This window comes from Pholcus phalangioides, unplaced genomic scaffold (genome assembly GCF_987345545.1).
Source record: "Pholcus phalangioides strain wild (caught in Gottingen) unplaced genomic scaffold, Ppha-v1.0 ptg000011l_1, whole genome shotgun sequence".
NCBI lineage: Eukaryota > Metazoa > Arthropoda > Arachnida > Araneae > Pholcidae > Pholcus > Pholcus phalangioides.
The window spans coordinates 18,973,874-18,990,333 of NW_028301604.1; the positions used below are offsets into that span (position 1 = coordinate 18,973,874).

General features: G+C 32.5%; 1 protein-coding gene across 3 annotated transcripts in view; it reads left to right on the plus strand.

Annotated features, from left to right (window-relative positions):
• The window catches only part of LOC149080175 (glutamate-gated chloride channel-like), a 261,050-nt gene extending 245,899 nt beyond the window's left edge, over positions 1-15,151 (plus strand). For all 3 annotated transcript variants that reach the window (XM_089239210.1, XM_089239211.1, XM_089239212.1), the window contains 3 exons: positions 1,405-1,539; positions 2,582-3,006; positions 4,809-15,151. In XM_089239210.1, coding sequence (XP_089095336.1) covers positions 1,405-1,539; positions 2,582-3,006; positions 4,809-5,036 — 788 coding nt within the window. In that variant the 3' untranslated portion in view covers positions 5,037-15,151. The remainder of the gene's footprint in view (positions 1-1,404; positions 1,540-2,581; positions 3,007-4,808) is intronic.
• The last annotated feature ends 1,309 nt before the right edge of the window (positions 15,152-16,460 follow it).

A 16,460-nucleotide genomic window follows, 5' to 3' on the forward strand; every position in this document is an offset into this window, starting at 1 on the left:
GGGATGATAGGAAAAGAAATTGATGAAGGGGGCGATGGAACAAGAAGTTTGGGAAACTATGCTCTAGATAAACATTTTATAGTAAGAATTTAAACTCCAAAATCAACCATTTGTGAATTCTCTATGGCGATATGACAGACGAAGCTGTCAAAAGAAAGAACGGTTTGAGGAATGAATTCATTAATTTTCAAGCTGCCTTCAAAAGAGTTAATAAATTCTGCATTAAATGGATTTTTTCAAAAAGGCGAGTAGATCGAGTGATGGTAATGATCAAAACTCAGTAATTTGAGCTTCAGAATATCCTGTTTTTGGCGGATCAACAAAATAAGTTCCGATTCCAACGTGAGAAATTCATTTTTATTTTTTCATTTTTTTTTCCAATGCAACTGTACTATTCAATAGTAGATATACCAGAGAGTAGTTTGCATTCACTTCAACGAAAATATTCACAACCAACATATTTCCAATTTCCACGAAAAATGAAATTCTTCCGTAAAGTTTTCGGCTGAGAATTCCCCGAGAGCTATATTGACAGGGGCGTCTCTATACCATGGCTACTTTGATCTTTGGGTCGCAATTTTTTAGTTCTTTGAGTATAAAGTATGTGAAAAAAATGTTTACCACAATTCCTCCTTTTTTACATTGGAGAACTGAGAACTGATTTTGCGGCTGCTACAACAGTCGATTCTGCAATATTTCACGGGAATATATCGTACCAAAATAGATCTTGTTAGTGTAGCTAACGTAGAATGTATTTCTCTGGGCTGAATATTGATAATAATATTTGAAGCCTGTTGTATGAATACAACAGACTGTAGATATTATTTTTTCTCGGATACATATTGTTTTATGTTTTTTTTTAAAGTGTGAAGAGACTTCTCTAATGCTGTGCATAAACGTATATAAATGTTTTTATAAATGTAATCAGGTGTATTTGAGTGAAATCAATGTAAACCATATGCATGGTACGCATAAGGGTAAAAATATGCTGGAAACTAAGAAGTTATTCAACGAAACTCCTTAGTTACTAGTTGCAGAAAACTGTGACCGTTTGTTAAAAACCAAAGGATGCAAGTTGGGAATAGTATCACATCGTTCTCGGATTTCCAGAAGGATGCGGTAATTTTTTTCCAGTTTATGGTAATTTAAATGTACAGTAAAACTCTGATAAGTCGAATCTATTCAATAAATAAATTCTTTCGTGTAGATGAATGGAAAACAAAGAAAAAGATAGCCACAAAATTATACAGTTAGATACCTTTTGGTTATCCGGTGGAATGTCTCAAAATTTATTTATTATTTCTGACTCGAATTATCAGAGTTCGACTGCAAACATGATTTTTTAAGACTTCGACATATCTGAATTCGACTTAACAAGGTTTTACTGTATGTTTCTCCTTTTAGACGGTTATACTACCGATGATTTAGTTTTTCTTTGGAAAGAAGGTGATCCTGTGCAAGTCACTAAGAACCTTCACCTTCCACGATTCACATTAGAGAGGTTTTTTACAGACTACTGCACTAGTCGAACAAATACAGGTGAGAAGAATAATTTTGTTTACCTCTTTTTTATCTCATTTAACACTGGTCAATATGTGTGAGAAAGTTGCTGATCGGCACAATTCACATTTAACTGAATAACTTCGCATCATCAGACACGCAAACCTTTTACCAGGCAAACCAATAGTCTAAATCTTGTCTGTCGCAACTTGTATAACATCAGCAATTTAACTCATGCGTCAGGCTAAACGAAAGGTAAATGATGTCCGAGAAGATGAGTGTAGCATAGTCATTATTTTTCTCGCGTTGATGTTGTTCTCTTTGATAAAAAAAAATAAGTTCTATTTTGCATTTTAACAGCTAAAATAATTAATTTTCAATATTGATTTTTAGTTAGTTTCAATCGTTTTATAAAAGATATAAAGATATCCAAAGAGCATAGGATGAGTATTTTTCTTGAACTATGTGTTCCAGAGGGGTTTTTTTCCAAATCTGAATTTCTAATTTCCCTAGAAGCTTTAAAATTGAATTATATCAAATAGACTCAGATTATACAAGTCCATGTGTTAATTTTAATAGTTTGATTTGTATATGAATTGATAGAATTTAAGAGTTAAGATATATCTAACAAATCAGGTACTTGTAGCCTTTCGAAACTGAAGAAAATTATGTTACTTCAAGGTAGGTGAAATCATTAATCATTGATCTATAGCACCACGGTCATTTTCTTCACACAGGAGCTAATTAGACCGGGATCTACAGTTTATTGCTGATTCCGAACGGCAGCCTTTCTTTATACTCATCAAGAGGTTTATGCGCTAACCCCTTGATGTAGGACTTCCTGCGGTAGTAATCGTTTTCTGTGGTCATGTCTACGTTTCTGTGAAACTCCCACGTCAGCAAAGTTCCTGATAAGGACGAACCAAATATTGAACTCGCGCCGGTGAAATCGATTATATATGTTTTAATGAAGATGCTATATATTTCATGAAACAATTTCAAAAATATAGCCTTTCTGCTGCAAAAATTCCCCTTTATTTCAATGGAAATAATGAGATATATTTGTTACATGTATTTACAGGAGAATACAGCTGTCTCAAAGTTGATCTACTTTTCAAGCGAGAATTCAGCTACTACTTGATCCAGATATACATTCCCTGTTGTATGCTGGTCATTGTGTCCTGGGTGTCGTTTTGGCTGGATCAGAATGCTATCCCTGCCCGCGTTTCTCTTGGAGTTACAACACTGCTAACTATGGCGACGCAAACATCGGGCATCAACGCCTCCTTGCCTCCAGTCTCTTACACTAAAGCTATCGATGTGTGGACGGGGGTCTGCCTCACTTTTGTTTTTGGGGCACTTCTAGAGTTTGCGCTCGTAAACTACGCTTCCCGTAGCGATGCTCATAAGAAAAACGCAAAAGAGCAAGCTAAGAAGCAGTGGGAGCTGGAACATGCTGCTCTCGAAGCGGATCATCTGGAAGATGGAGCTACTACTTTTGCCATGGTATGATATTTTCTTTAGCTTTTTTTCAGACTGAAAAATTGCATTTTTGATGTCAGATGCTAACATGCCTCTCACAGTTAACGGCGTGAACGTAAACTGCAAACCAGTGGCAATACAGTGCGGGGTATAATTATAAGACACTCTTAAATTTTAGTGAAATCACAAGGAGCAACGTAAAAAATATCAAAAATTTCAAACATTTTTATGCCGGTGCAAAATAACTTTATACCAAATATTGGAAGTTTAACAAAATATTCTCACACACACATTATTTTATGGGAAAACAAAAACTATAGTGTAGACAAAATTATAAGACACCTGGGGAACATTAAAATAAAACTCAAACAAATAATATATAAATTTACCAAAATCTAATCAATATTTTGCACAACCACCTCTGTTGCTAATCAAAGCAATAATGTGATTTGGCATGGATTCAACCAAATCGATCAGAGTATCATAAGACATCATTCCAAGCCTGTGATATGGAAGCTTTTAGATGCTCGATGGAAGAAAATTGTCTCCTACCTGCGTATACCGATCTGCAAAGGATGCCCCACAAGTGTTCCATGGTATCGAGATGAGAAGAACTAGCCGGCCATGAAAGAACATTGATGTTTTCTTGCTTAAACCACTGCTGTGTGTAACCCGTCACATGAATTGACGCACTATCTTGTTGGAATATGCAATCTTTGTCACAACGAACTTCTTTGTATACCAAGTTGCTTCAGCAAAAGTTCTACATAGCTTGTGTAAATAGAGGGCGCTGCACCGAAGCAAATCACCGGAAATATACAAATCAGTGCTATAAAATGCAGGAGGTGTACGATTAACAGTTCATTTATAAATTTTCCTGTTATTGGCACTTGCATAAGATTTTTGTTGTGATGTTGACATATTGGTGGAAAAAGTACTATCGGTGAAGTTTTTTTTTCACCTCAACGTCCGAAGCTTTACGAATGTTTTGGTCACTGAAGAGATTGAAGAAAGGTTCAGGTCCAATCACTCCTGATTTGCTTTCGTGAAGCGGCTTCTATCGACAAACATTTGAACTATTTTTTTTTTACTTTTCCAAAAAAATTCCCCTTCGTGAGAATTACTTTTTCGACACCACATTACCAGTTCTTTTTCTATGAATTTTTAAACTATTTACGAATGCATGAGACACCCTGTATAACTCCTCCATGAAGCAACTGCCATTGATCTCGGTATAGTTCGTTAACGAAATATATTTTTGATTTATATTTCATCAGTGTAATAGGGCTTTTTTGAAGTTTCAAACGCTATTTTCGAGCCTTTTATTGTCTATCCCAATTCTCTACCAGCGCTGATTTTAAAAATTGAAGGGTTCGGCCGAACAACCGTCTGTCATTTTTTCAAACTTTAGAGGAGACAATGAGAATTATCACTGAATTAGGGAAATTTTTGTTTTCCCTGGAAATAAACATGGACCGTTTTCCGTCTAGGACGGTAACTGAAGAAAACAATGAACACACAATTGCGGCATAGATATTGTTCCTATTATATTCCGGAACTCACGATTGCAGCTATGTAAAGTGGCATAGCAAAGACATATGTTGGTTTTCGCAGGAACTGAGTTGAAAATCGTGTAACTGAAGCTATATGGAACGTTTTTAGTCAAAAACACCGATTTCGCAAAAATGAAACATAGACCGTCATTCGGCAGAACCCTTCAGTTGTTCTTGGAAAATTGCATGTAAATTTGATATTTCTATAGCGTCTTCTTTCCGTTATCCTGGAGCAAGATTGATTTTCGTATTTGCTTTTCTTTTTTTCATTAGAAGCCCCTGGTTCACCATCATGGTGATTTGCATGCTGAGAAGATGCGCCAGTGCGAGGTGCACATGAAGAGTCCGAAGGCGAACCTGTGCAAACGTTGGATGAACAAGTTCCCCAATCGGTCGAAGCGCATCGACGTCATCTCTCGCATCTTCTTTCCCCTTATGTTCGCCCTGTTTAATCTGGTCTACTGGACCACCTACCTGTTCCGTGAGGAAAGGGAGGAATAGACGGGAGGGACAGCCCAGCCAAAAGACAACCCCAGAAAACAGTGTACTACATCATATCCTACTAAAGTAGGACCAAAAAAATCAAAGAAAAAGATTAGAAAGGAAATCTTCCGAAAATATGTCTTTATAAGATGTCCAAGAATCTCATTATATTTGTGAGTGATTTCCCTAAAAAATTAACACGATGTCAAAAAATAACAAGAAAAAAATAACGTGAAATTAAGATTACCATACGTGTACGGATGATATCGCTTTTTCTTGGAAAAAAAAAACACCGTATACTTTCCTAGCCTTTCTTTCAAGAAAATGCTACTTAATCTTATGAATTTTACTATCCGAGAGAGCTGTCATACAACTTTTTGAAAGAAATAACCAAATTTTAATTCCGGGATCAAAGTTTCTTAATAAATTAGAGACTATTTTTTTCTTCACTGTGTTTACGATTCTGTAAAACTTTACAAACTTTCTTTCTATTAGAAAAACTTTATATATATATATATATATATATATTTTTTTTTTTTTTTTTTTTTTTTGTATTTCCAGCAGCATTTAAATTTACATACTTTTTTCTAATGGACACTTATCCTAATTAGTATTTTTTTTTCACCAAGTTCAGACTTTAATTCGGTAGGAAATCTAAAGAAAAATTATTTCCACGTTTTGAGATAATCCTTATGAAAAAATGTTTTATCCATTGAATTTCGCTAGGGTACCGAATATTTTCAACAGAAACATAAATCAAAAATAATCAGAAACGTCTTCAAATTCACTGAATTCACTCTATTTGGTTTTATACCGTAATTTATGCTGTTTCTTACTGTAAGATTGAAGAGAAAAGCATTTGTTTTTACATCACACGAAATCTTATAAGCACACTATCATCTATAAACAATGTAAGTTTTGCTTATGTTATTGTTATATATTTTTGATCAAAAATTGGATATTTCTAAGGTTAAAATAATGTGTGTTAGCTCTCTGGATAGTATAAACAAGTTGTCGTCGTACCGACAGAGTAGTACTAGTTATTTAGTTGAATCTCAAGGTTTTTTTATCCGATGAACTGTATCAACAATTCATATGTGGATACGAGTACGTTGCGTAAAATGTAAAATGCGCGTGGAAGCTGATAGAATAATTCTTTACGTTTACTTTTCATCAAGAAAAACAGTCTGAAATTAAGCAGACTTGCTCATTTCATGAAATACTGACCGTAAGCAAGACCTTTGCCATGTATCGAAAGAACAAGCAAAAGTGCAGTTCATCGATCTATCGTGGTCGAAGGTAAAGACGAACATTGTATTATGAGAAGTGCTAAGTGTCAAACTATCGAGCTTTAAAATGAAATCTTATCTAGCTTTTTTGTGAAGTTAAGTTCGGAAATTTTGTGTGTCGTCGAAAACTTTCCATGGTCCTTTAGGAATGAATAATTTATTTTTCCAGCAAGGGAGTTCTTAAATGGATTCGTGGATGTATACAAAAATATCAACACGCCCACGAAATTTCGTAGCACATGATACGAAGAAAACATAATTTTATCAATTGATGATGCTTTTGCCGTAATGTTATGGATTAATTTTGGAGTGTGCTCTGTTCGTTATTTTTATATTCCCTGCACACGAATTATCAGTCAAATTCCGCATATTTTTGTTTTCCCCTTCACAACGTTTCCGTTTGTGCTGATCTGGAAGCTGTTTGATTTTTTTGTACGATCAAGAAATGCGAATGCTCAGCACCCATCACTTGTGGATCTTTTAATACAGAGATTTTCTTTTTCTTTGCTGTTGTCACAATCTAGATTCTCAGCTCATGTTAAACACAGCTGTCATGTGGCCATACATTCCCATCTGAAAAAAAACTTGAGAAATCATTCTGCTATATTTTAGATTGCTTCGCACACCGCCGAAGACAACATATTGAGTGCCAACACAGGACTTCACAAAACTCGAATAAAAAGACGCGCAACCAATATCTGTGTGTCAGTGTGCGTAGACTTTGTAGTATGTGCTGCCATCGTCATATGGACGCGTACAGCTGATGAATTCAAAATACTTAGGAGCTAAAATAACGATTGCCACGTGCTGCACGTGTGAAATACAACAAACGAAAGTTCCAATGTCGTCTCTTCCATTCCAGTGCTAGTTATAAAAACGGGAATCAACTCGGAGTATTTCAAGACTTGAAGACCGTTAATGGTGAATTCGCAGAGGAATGCATTTCTTTGGCATCAAAACTAATGGTTTTAAACTAGATTAGTTTTTACTGATGCATATATATAAATTAATTCTGCAATAGTCCTAAAAAATTTTTATATTTTTAATTTGAAATATCTTTGTTTTTTGTCAAGTTATTCCAGCCAAGTACAAGAACTATCAAATTGTTTGATGAATATAACAGGAATATTTCTTAAAAACTTTCTGTGAATCATGACATATATCACCAATACGATCAAATTTAGCTAACGTAAGAGAGCATAATTAAGTTTTGTCATAAACGTTTTTGTTTTCAAAAAATATGTAAGTATATTTCTTTTGTGTTTGTGTAGCAAGAAAAACTTTGCATTATGATTATTATTTTCTTTTTAATGATTCTATTCTGTTCGAAGCTTTTTCTTCAAAAATATCGTTAAGTTTTTCAAAATTCCGTTTTTTTTCTCTTAATTTTAATTTACAAAATGAATTTGCTCATTCACAGACACTTATTTGTTAATGATACCCAGAAATGAAAATGATTTTAATATTAAATTTACCCTTAGTAAAAGCTAAAACTAAAAATACAAATGTCAAACCAAAAACTGAAAAATGATTAATCAATTTTTACCATCTAAATTTATAAAAGAACAATACTATTTACTAAATCGGTCATTTGATATCTGAACCCCAAAAAATGAAGACACTTTTCTTATTAGTATAAATTAGAACATAAATAAGTATTTTATATCTTTTACTCAGATATTGTTTTCCGATTCAAATGCGTGGATCTTCTCATTTAGCGAGATGAATTCTAACAACCATTGGTCAGTTTTGTATTCACAGAACTGAGCGATATTATACATCATTTACATCTGTGAATTTTTGTTTCTTTTTTAAGTATTTTAATCTTACGAAAGACTTGAGAATAAATGATGTTATTCTTGTTAATTTTAAACCATGATGTCTATATGTGAACTGTGAAGACATAATATAACTATAATCTGGTTTTAACCAACGAACTGATAACAAAATGAGAACTGTTGACTCATGCCAAGTGATGTATCACCTCTATAACGAGTTATCATATGATTCCTTCAATGTTATCAGTATAATGTATAAAATTCCCAACAAACATGAGTGGGTCATGAGACAACATTGTTGGTACGATGAAGACGACATTCGTGTTGGGTGAGATGATGTGCTTCTCCAGCCTGGCTTGGCTCCTCTTGCCATCAATTGACGATGTGGTTACAGACTTGCTTGTAATAGTAAATCGCTTCCACTTCAAAAGCAGGATTTCTCTGCTGATTTGAACAGTAAAGTCTGATGTTCGCCGAGCATAGTAAACACGTCATCATGTTATTGTGTTTCGTATCATATCAGGGCAAAATATTGCGACTCCTGGCATAAAACCGCATCTGGGATCATTCTGTCACCGATTTTTGGATACTTACCAACTGTCTGGGTACGGTTGTCATTGTCGCAATACTTTGCTCCTGTACTGATTACAGTATAATACATATACATAATTATACATATATATATATTTTGTAATATTTGTACCGTTCTCACGCAGTTGCGCACGTTACTGTGGTGAAATAATGGGCGTGTTCACTTTATGTTCTTTGTTCACTTCCGATGGCCATTTGTGAACGAGAATCCTGATCTAGACCGATGGTGAAAATGGGTAAAACCTCCGAGTGCAAGTATTTCAAGCGAAAAGGTTCCATGAAGCATCCAATCCCAACAAATAAAGTTTCATGAAGCTTATTTGTTGGGACTATCCCTAAATCACGGTCTTTGCTAAACTCGATCTAAGCCTTGCATGTTTCAAGGGAATCTGACTCGAACTCTCAGTTGGTAGATTAAGTCCGTCGGTGATAGAATGATCTCGACGATGATTCCTATGAAAGAAGCAGAGCTATCTAAATTCAATGGCATCTTGGAAAACGTTTCCTCGTGTGGTCTTGCAGCTACAAAAAAAAAAGTGAATGATATTGTCTTATAGAACAAATTCTTACCCTCCCGTGAATACTGCTGATTCCCCTTGTTGACAATTCCAAGTTTCCAATGTTTGAATTTAAAAATTACGCTGTCCTCGTATTAGATGGAATGCCCTTGGTAGTTATTAGACACGGGAGGGATTCGTCGTGCTCAAACAAAATCATCAGTATTTTCCGGGCTGTGTCCGTTGTGTGACTCGAGTCTGGTTCCTTTTTATATCTCAATGCTAGTGTTAGAATGATAATTGCTCTTAGTTTGTTGGCTACGTAGCAAGGTTGAATTCCTGCAACTATAATGTGGGGAGATATTTTATTACTTTTTTTTATCTCCTCAAGAACTGCTGCGTCAGTAACGTATCAGTGAAATACTTTAATTTCCCGATATTGAACCTAAAATTTCAGTTTTATTCGTTGTTTCATTAATTAGCAACATTTATAGTTGGAAATTTGAAACTATAAGACGAATTTTCTTTTTAAAAAATTATATTTTTTTCGATCGATTCCTATATTTTGATTCATAATATATACATATATATTTTGATTTACCGAATTTTATTGTGTGATGTTTTATTTAATTATTCACGTTGGTTTGTAATGAGACAAACATGAGATCATGATTCGCTTTCGTTACAAACGATGTTTTTGATGATATGAAACGTTTTCGTGCACGAAATGTGCATGTTTTGGTAAATATCAATTTATATATAAATATAATTCGAGAAAAAAAAAAGTGGAATATTATTTAGCTCTTGTTCATTCAATATGTTGAAATGTAGATTTTGTCCTGCCGTAGTAGATGAAGTTAGATCAACATTGAATCGTGTGTTTTCCACGAAATATTTGTGCACTTCTTTAATTGAAGTCCCCCCACCCCTCCCATTGTGGTTCATAAAGTTGTTACGCTGAAAATATACCAGTGCGTATTTTTACGGTTGCATGAATACTAACGAAACAGTAAATTTGTTCTTGTTCATAAAAATGTAATGAAGTTATCGTGTTAGCGTTTGAAATCACTTGTAGCAGTGACACTTGGAGAAAAATTACGAAAAACTATCTTTCATGGATATGTTTATAATTCTCGTGAACACTGTGTTCCGAAATAATATATTCAATTTTTATGTACAAAATTTATAAATTTATATCACCGTTGTTGTGTGTGTTGATGTATAAAAATTTAAGGTACTAAAACGTTATAATTTAAAATCAGTTACAAATAACTGCTTTATTCCTAAAAGAGAGAGAGAGAATCGTGTGAAGATAAAATTAAATTTTTAAGCGTTTGATTTGTCGTTACCTTTTCCCGAATATCTTCTTTAAAGTAAGCATTAAAACCAACCACATTGACTTGGTTTATTTCGTATAGTATATATTATAACAGGGTGAAAAAAAAAATCTTATTTCAGATATTTTCTGTTTCGAATGAAATGATTTTATGAAAGACAAATACCGAGAGACTCAGCTCTATAGTTGATAAACCAAAATTATATATGTCCCATGGCATTGTACTACTTATATATTAGATTTTTAGATAATATTAGTAAAAGATATAGGTGAATAGAACTTGAGGCCCTGAAATCGGGTACCAGGGCTCAGGTTTTTTGTTTCTAGATAGATTTGTAAATAATACTAGTAATTTGTTTTTTAACTTTGCTTTTTTTTTTAAAGAAAATATATTGATAGATCATAAGTATATAGATTATTGAATATTGTATGCCTTCTCAAGTTTCATGAAAGTAAATGACATCTATATTGGCTAAACTGTCACAATAGTAGTACGTTGAGGAACATTTAAATTAAAAATATTTCCACTCTTTTTTCTTAAAAAAAGAAAAGTAAACTGTCCAATTTTTTTATTTGATAATAAAAAGGATTCTAAGCATAACGGATGAAATTCGTAGGCTTAGAAAAATGAAAAATAGCAGATCGAGCCTCTTAATAAAGAATAAAACGATGAGCTCTTGAATTTTTACCATAGTCTCTCTTTAATAATACTGTTCTCGGGGATGGCACCATTACAACAGTGTTACAACACTCGAAATTTCAATTATATCATTAAGATAAAATTGAAAAATGTAAAATTCTATAAATGATTTCAAACTGTGTTTGATGCATACTCATTTCTGCTTTTTGTATTCACGAATCATCACGCATGAATTGGTATGACGAATTGATAATTTAAAAAATATATATGTTACATGCATACACAAGCTTCATCTAGTTTGATCGGTTGAGTGATCTGTCACGCTATTCTACAGTAACCTGTAGCGACGTTCTCATTGCTAGAAAAATTTAGGGAAATGCCTGTGAAGTCATATCATCCGTCCGTCGATTTTTGTCGGCATTTTTACGTAGCTTGTGATTCAAGTAGTTTTTCTTGAAATCCTATAGTGCGACCAGCTTTAAACACCAGTATTAGTTTATCCTTACATTGTAAAGCGGCATTTCCAGTGGATGCTGGCATTTGTTTAGTAAACGAACCATCCCTGAATATCCTTTATAATTCTTTTCATTCTTATAGAAAAAAGTGGGAATAACTACTTTTGACAAAAAAAATCTGTAAATTTTATAACTATTTATCATTCAATTAGTTCGAGTAATTATAGCGATTATAAAATATAAAATTGCTATCTACTGTCGATTCATCAGTCAATGCATTCAATCTAAGCTTAATTATTGCTAGATACCAAAAGGAAAAGTCGCTTTATATTTTTGTCGTTTTCTTCCAGGCAGAAAAGATAGAAACAAATCCGAGTGTCAGAGTCTTTCGGTGATTAGAAAATTTTAAATTGGACCTAAAACATGTCAATGACAAATATTTAACTTCTTTCATTTTTTATTGGTCCGACTTGATAAAAATAAGTTTCACTGTTAGCATTTGATAATATGTATAATTGTGATTCGCATAGTCCAAATAAAATAACCGTAAGCTGACATTTTATAATCAATAATTTTATTTATCATAACTAACGACAAAAATCGGTTGCAATGAAATGAAAATACATGTTGAAATTTTTAAATCTTTGGAGCTGTCAAAAAAGAAACGAAGTTTCTGATTTTAAATATATAATAGTATATGCAAGTTTCACACATCTTGTGTTAACACATTGATTTGACATCACGAATTGTTACAGCCAACCTGAAAAATCTAAAGATATAAAAAAAAATTTATCTGAAACGTTTTTACTTGATCTTTCTTTGTTTTCTAGTCATCGTTATATTCTTGCTGTTTTTTTTTATGATAACCGTAAGGAACATTTTTATTATCTAGGCAGTGTGACAAAATTTTATTCTACAAATCCAATCACAGAGTTAAAATTTGCTCGCACTATTTTGAATTTGGAGATTGTTATTACAGTACCATCTCATCATTTACATTACCAAAAATACTGTTAATTTTTTGCGCGAATTTTTGTCTGGTTTCTTCTTGTGCCTTTCCATTGACATAAAATGTTATTCCCGAATAATGATTTTCAATTACTTGTTCTATGATTATTTTATTTCATTACAAACCCCACACATTTCGCTATTCTTCATCACTGTAAATACTTGCCCATAACTTTTTGAGTTCCAATGTAGCGAACTGTATAGATGTTATTCTAGTCTTAACCTAGAAAACCTTTTTCAATTACATTTACAATGCCTGCATCTGTGATGCATTGTAGCACATGATGAGCTAAATTGCGAATTCCGTTAACTCGAACATAATCTTTCGTATTCCAGCATTAGCTTTCCCAACAATCGGAAATTCAAAACGATAATCACCATCAGACAATTAACCTTCTATTTGATTATTCCGTGCGGCGTTTTGCCGTGTGTCATTAGGAACACTTCCTAACTGATTAACGCTATTCGTTTGTTGACAGGTATCATTTTGAGTTTAATGGTTATAAACCACATAAATCACATTCGCATAAGCATTAACGTGTTTGTTAAATTAAAATTTCCTGCGTGAACTGATTTTGCAAATTTACTTTCTCTGGGTCTTTGTAAATGATGATTATGCACGGTGTGATCGAAAACAACATAAGCATTTAGCTACCATTCCTTTTTACGAACATAATCTTATCCAAGCTAATTGAGTTGTTAAGTTAACCATCACGAGGAAAAAATTCATTAGAGGGGAAAATTGCGTTATAAATTGGCGTATATATATATATATATATATATATATGGAATGTTTGTTCATAAAATTTGGTTCAACAGTAAAATTTATTCAATAAATATCAACTGTTATACCTTTAGGTCCTGGAAAATTTCAGATTATGTATTTATGTAACTTGTTGAGAATATTTGATGTTCAAAAATTACCAACTCTAATATTTAATAACACTTATTCATTTACAATAAATAAAACTGTGATTGTCAAAGCACATCTAATACATTGCACACTTTTGCTCAATTCTTGACCGGTGAATTGTTTATTGTCCATTGCTATTTAGATCATATAATTGCGCTCGCTAGTGAGATTTTCAATTAAGCAGATGGTCAATCAAGTTATGGCCACCAAAACTGAATTACCGAACACACAAACAACGCGAAAGGCTTATCTTCATTCTAACTCATAACTAAAGCATAACTTCCATTTCAGATGTTTCGCTCTTTCCAAGTGTCACTGCTTGCATGCGTCAATATTTAATGCAGAAACATCGTTCTATGTTCACTTGTTGTGTTTGTGCTGTGTTGTGTTTCGATAACTATTTAACAATTCGATTGTATTTATGGTGAAGTTTTCGAGAGCATTATGGAATAGTTTTCTCTGAGTATATTTTCATCAACCTTTTTTTTCTTTTTTTTTTAAAGCAGGATTCAATGCGAGCATATTTCTTGCCAGCAAAATTTGTAATAACATATTAAAAGGTAGAATTGCTTTTACTATTAATTATTTTCACCTCAGAAAATTATAAAATTATCCGAATTTCAGTTGATTTATTCGTTGGAAACACGTAGTAGAGCGTTACACGCCAAAATATTCGTTACAATATAGAATATTCATATACACCATTGTTTTCATATAATTCATCATAAATTAAATTTTTTAGTTTATTTTAGTGTTTTGTTTGATAATATTTACTTTCGTTGAATTTTACGTAGATAGTAATTACACGGACGGAAAATATAAATTTGAATATTATGATTGTTTAATATGGTGTATTTAAAAAAGGTAATTGATTAGAATTAGATCACATTATTTCAAAAATTATGCCATTTATTGCAACAGTTAAGTTTTATTTTCTGGGATGCTTAACGTATTTTGAAAATATTAAAACATTCCAAAAATGTATAGCAATGCTTATTCTTTTTTATTTTTCTGATTTTCATCAATTTCAAGTTCATATATATATATATTATTTTTCTCATCATCATCAACAATAATTAATAATCTTGTTACAAAGTCTTCCCTCAGAATACTTAGAAAAACTTTGGAATCATTGAATAATTTTCAGTTAAAACACTTTATTGCTTGGAATGCAAGTTATATTGAAAAAAAAATAGTTACAAAAATAAAATAACATGTACAAAAAAATGATAATTTCTATAGAAAAAAACGAGAGGATTATTCGGATAATTTAGTTTATATTTTGTTGAACCGTGTATGGAAGAAACATTTTGCCGCGGAGTGAAAAAAAAAAAAACGTGTATTAGAAAGTAGTCTCCATGTTTATTGTTGATTTTGCGTATTATTGTCGTTTATGTTGTCGCTGTGGAGTATTTGTTGTTGATGTGTTCTTCGTTATATAATGAATGGCATGAATCTCTCGTTTATAAATACGAATGAGTGGCAATTGTGTCATGTGAAAGCTTATTCAAGAACCAAGTACAATCGCCGATTGAGAAACCATGTAATATGACTGCATATTCGCAGTCTGTTTGTACAGAGTTGTTGAATAGAGGAAAATGGCTAAATAAAGGTTTAAAAATGAAAGCCACGAGTCATTGATGTGTTCATTTACTAAACATCACGGTACTTGTAGAACCCAAATCACGATACGAGTTTTGAAAAGGATAATAATTTGTTTTCAACGAAACTTAAAATAAGTACGAAATTCGCTGCTTTAGCTCAATTTATAACAAATAAAACGTTGCGCTAAATTTTAATTACGTATGACGTACGAGTTTGCGATATTATTTAATGGAAAATACTTTTTAATGGATATTATTTTTCGAAAGTCTTGACATTTTGGATGTTATAAATATAAAAGAGTCCCTAGCAAGAAACAAATTAGATTCAACATTGATAGAAATAGTAATCTTTATCGAAGTCATTAATTAAAAGCAATTTGTGTCTTTGTCATTACTTGATGTCTTGATTATGAACATTGGACATTTCATTTCCCTTTGATTATAGGTTTCATCAGCGAATAATGGGTAGTAAAAAAATCTAAACATCACTAGAAAATTTGCGTTAATTAATTGGTTTAATTTATATAGTAGAATAAAGCTATTTTTATATGATGTATTCAAATTTTATAAAAAATTATTTCTCTTCCAAAGTGCTTTATAAGCAGTAAAATATAAACATATAGTACAGTGAAATGTCGATATAACCATACTCTGTGGACGAAGAAAAATATCGTTGTAGAGGGGCTATCGTTATATCGAGATCAGCATTATCATCAGGCAAATTTACGTTGTTTTTGGCGTCTTTTTTGAACTGGCGTTTTTAGCACGCATAAAATGCATTTATGGGTTATTCGTAGCAAAAAGCTCGAATTTAATGATATGAACGATATTTTTTTTTTGATGAATTAAATTTAATTACCGTAGTTGTTTCACCCTATAGAATAGTTTACCACATTACACATTTGTGTACTGCTCAAAAGCTAGCTGCACCGCAATTTGATTAACATTTTGGAGGATAGTGTAAAATACCGATGTTGTTGAACATCCCCAAAAGAACAAAATCTGGTGAGAAATTTAAAAAAAAAACATATTTAAGATGACTTTGAGTGAAAAAAATATAAAGATATCGTTGTAGCGGTTTCGAAATATCATAAAAAATTTCGTTATAGAGGGTTTATCGTAGTAAAGGATATCGTTATATCGAGAAGAGTTTAACAATAGACTAAAGGCAATTCCAAACAAGATTTGAAAATAATATCGTCGTAGAGTGATTTATCGTTACATCGAATATCGTTGTTACGAGGTTTAATCGTATATGAAAATTAAAACAGTGTAGAAAATTCTTCTTTACTAATATAGGCATGGCTTGGTGAAATATTTCATCAATGAAA